The 1,089-nt window shown below is 65.6% G+C and overlaps 1 protein-coding gene across 1 annotated transcript in view; it reads left to right on the top strand.

Moving 5' to 3' along the window:
* Window positions 1-613: 613 nt before the first annotated feature.
* Window positions 614-1,089, top strand: part of SOWAHB (sosondowah ankyrin repeat domain family member B) — a 2,481-nt gene continuing 2,005 nt past the window's right edge. The window contains exon 1 of the mRNA XM_014957769.1: window positions 614-1,069. Coding sequence (XP_014813255.1) covers window positions 614-1,069 — 456 coding nt within the window. The remainder of the gene's footprint in view (window positions 1,070-1,089) is intronic.

Genomic DNA, 1,089 nt, shown 5'->3' with positions numbered 1-1,089 from the left:
TATCTTCATTGGCTAGATCGCAGAATCACAGAGCAGTTCATTTTGGAAGGCACCTCTGGAGATGATCTGGTCAGTTTTTCTGTCAGGTTCTCACACACAGAGCAAGATTGCATCCACTGAAGCTTTGAATGTCCATGGGGCATGTCCATGGTCATTGTCCATGACCAGAACCTCTCCGGGCAACCTGCTCCAGTATTTGAACACTCTCACTGTAAAAGAGTTTTTCTTAACACACAAGGAATATCTTGAGTTTCGATACAAGGCGATTTGCCCATCGCCTCCTATCTGTTCACTGGCATAATGACGGATAAAGTGCTCTTTCTTCTCGCACATTAGCCTCCCGCTTCTCGGAGCACTATCAAGGCTGCTCCAGCCCCTCTGCCCTGCTTCCCTCCTTCACCGCCGCCGTTCGTCACCGCTGTCACCCCAGCCCCACGGGCCGCCACCCGGGGCAAAGGCAACCGGGGGGTGGTGGCCCGGCTGCGAAGGAGGAGGAGGAGGAGGCGGAGAGGACCGGCGAGGCGGGAGGCGGGTTTCCCCGGGTTCAGCGCCGCACACCTGGGCGCAGCACCGATCGCCGAGGCGGAGTACCGGGAGCCGGCAGGTGCGGAGCATGGCGCGGGAGCTGAGCCAGGAGGCCGTGCTGGACTTCCTCTGGGCGGCCGGGGGGCGAGCCCCCAACACGGCGCTGCTCCGCCACTTCCAGACCTTCCTCCGCGACCCGGCGCTGACGGAGCAGCAGCGGCGGGAGCGCCGCGAATATTTCAAGAGCCTCGTCAATTCTCTGGCCACCGTCCACCCCGGCGCCGCACCCGGCGCCTCCAAGGACATCGTCCTCCGACGCAGGTACCGCGACCTCCTCGGTGAGGAGCTGCCGCCGCCGGAGGAACAGCGGGAGGAGGAAGAGAAGGAGCCGCAGCCGCCCCGACGCGACCCCGACCGGCGGCGCAGCCCCCCGGGGAAACCGAACGAGAAGGGGCAGCCCGGCGGGTGTCAGCCCCCGGGGGTCGCCGTCGTGGCGGGCTGCGCCGCCCGGGGCCGCGGTGGCCTCTGCTGCGAGTGCCGCCGGGCGCGCCGCGCTGCCGCCGC

Source organism: Calidris pugnax, unplaced genomic scaffold, assembly GCF_001431845.1.
Source record: "Calidris pugnax isolate Ruff unplaced genomic scaffold, ASM143184v1 scaffold349, whole genome shotgun sequence".
Taxonomy (NCBI): domain Eukaryota; kingdom Metazoa; phylum Chordata; class Aves; order Charadriiformes; family Scolopacidae; genus Calidris; species Calidris pugnax.
This window is presented reverse-complemented; position numbering and strand designations above follow the sequence as displayed.